Raw genomic sequence first — 2,100 nt, 5'->3', positions numbered from 1 at the left:
CACTTTTATTTATTTATTTAATTTTTTAAGAGATTTTATACAATTGACAAGACACGTGAACTCTTTTATTGTGTGTGCTAAAGAGTTTTATTTTATTTAATATTTTCTAAAAGACATATTTTTATAATAAATTCATAATAAATGTTTTTGGATAAAAGAGTGTCACAATAGTAGTTGCTATAACGACTAGCCTGGCCGTCATACAGCAAACAACACTGCACCACACAGAATAAAGCATGCATGTATAAAATAAAATATATACACATATGTCTAGCCTAGGGCTTAATGTACAAAATGCATCAAAATAGCTACACTAAGTAGCCAAAAACAACACACATCAGCTCCATCTGCCAGCTGCAGACCTGCCTCAACACACCAACCTATCCCTGCTATGCTCCCATACATAGTATGATCATTCCAGTTCAAACCAAATGGAAACAACAAGGATAAGCTAGTGAAAAGAATCAGCATATCTATATATAAATACAAAAGTTATAAATGGCTACAGCTTATCAGCACAACATTAAATTCAGCAAGATCAACATACAACACATCAATAATACAACTCACATCATTCAGCATAATAACATTAAACAAATAATGCATCGTCACGCATATCAGCTCGGAGATCTCCTACAACAGCTTAACCTTACGGCCTACAAGTCATGAGTAGGATAATTCCTCTCATGGTTCTTCAGTTGCCTTGAAGCATATGCCACTACTTTCCTGTTCTACATCAGCACACACCCCAATCCCTGGTGAGAAGCATCGCAGTACACATCAAAAGGCTTACCGAAATCAGGCAACACCAACACAGGAGAAGTAGTCAACCTCTTCTTCAGCTCATCAAAGCTCCGCTAACAGGCATCCGTCCATATAAAAGGCTGCTCCTTTCTAGTCAACTGGGTTAGAGAAACTACTATCTTGGAGAATCCCTCAATGAACCTCCTATAGTAACCCGCTAGGCCCACAAAGCTTCTAATATCAGTGATAGTTCTTGGACGCTCCCACTGCAACACCGACTCCACCTTAGCCAGATCAATAGTAATCCCCTCAGCTGAAATAACATGTCTCAAGAACTTCACCTTTTCCAACCAGAACTCACATTTTGACAGCTTGGCGTACAACTGCTTCACCTTCAAAATCTTCAGCACCAACCTCAAGTGTTCTCCATGCTCTTCCGGGGTTCTTGAATAAATCAAGATGTCATCAATGAACACCACCACGAATTTATCCAAGAAATGTTGGAAGATCCTGTTCATGTAATCCATGAACATTGCCGGGGCATTGGTCACACCAAATGGCATCACAACATACTCGTAGTGACCATACCTAGTCCTGAAAGCGGTCTTAGGTATGTCACCCTCCTTCACCCTGATCTGGTGATATCCTGACCTCAAGTCAATCTTGGAGAATACCGATGCTCCCTTCAATTGATCCATTAAGTCATCTATCCGGGGAAGTGGATATTTGTTCTTAATGGTCAATTTGTTCACCAACAACACGGGAGCACCCTACGGAGATACACTCAACCTCACCAACTGCTTTTCCAACAAGTCTTCCAACTGACTCTTCAGCTCAACCAACTCAGCTGGGGCCATCCTATAGGGAGTAACCGACACTGGCCTTGCACCAAGAACCAAATCAATGCTAAACTCCATCTCCCTAGTTGGAGGCAACCCAGGAACCTCATCTAGAAACACCTCAGCAAACTCCTTTACAACATCAATCTCAACAATGACCCTTTCGATCTCCACACTCATAGCAGCAAGCAGAATACAGCACTCTGCTCCATCTCTCATCAAAATTTTAGCTTAGCCAGCTGAAATCAACAGCTCATCCTCCACCTGAGGAAAAATCAACCTCCTATTGGCACAATCTATAAGGATGCGATTGGCAGACAACCAATCCATCTCTAAGATTATGTCAATATCCACCAAAGGAAAACAAATCAAGTTTACCTTATACTCTTCTCATTCACAACTATCAAACAACCAGCACACAACTCAGAAGCAACTACTCAAGCAGAAGCGGGCGTCGACACTAGCAGTCTCAACCCCAAATCACATACCAGCACACCCAACATAGCAACACATGCAT

At 41.2% G+C, this 2,100-nt stretch overlaps 1 protein-coding gene across 1 annotated transcript; it reads right to left on the bottom strand.

Annotated features, from left to right (window-relative positions):
- Positions 1 to 857: 857 nt before the first annotated feature.
- On the bottom strand, positions 858 to 1,802 carry LOC109789788 (uncharacterized). Its single transcript, XM_083061651.1, has 2 exons — positions 1,519 to 1,802; positions 858 to 1,188 (listed from the first exon to the last, which is right to left on the bottom strand). The coding sequence occupies exons 1-2, from the start codon at positions 1,800 to 1,802 to the stop codon at positions 858 to 860; spliced, it is 615 nt and encodes a 204-aa protein (XP_082917777.1).
- Between the last annotated feature and the right edge of the window lie 298 nt (positions 1,803 to 2,100).

The sequence above is a fragment of the Cajanus cajan genome, chromosome 8 (genome assembly GCF_000230855.2).
Source record: "Cajanus cajan strain Asha chromosome 8, NIPB_CcT2T_4, whole genome shotgun sequence".
Classification (NCBI taxonomy): Eukaryota; Viridiplantae; Streptophyta; class Magnoliopsida; order Fabales; family Fabaceae; genus Cajanus; species Cajanus cajan.
The sequence above is the reverse complement of the archived record's forward strand: the minus strand, read 5'-3'. Positions and strand labels throughout refer to the sequence as shown.

Coding starts and splice junctions, on each gene's coding strand:
- LOC109789788 (XM_083061651.1), bottom strand. CDS start 1,802: ATGAGAGATGGAGCAGAGTGCTGTATTCTGCTTGCTGCTATGAGTGTG. Junction 1,189..1,518: donor GTGAGGTTGAGTGTATCTCC/GTAGGGTGCTCC, acceptor GATTTATTCAAG/AACCCCGGAAGAGCATGGAG.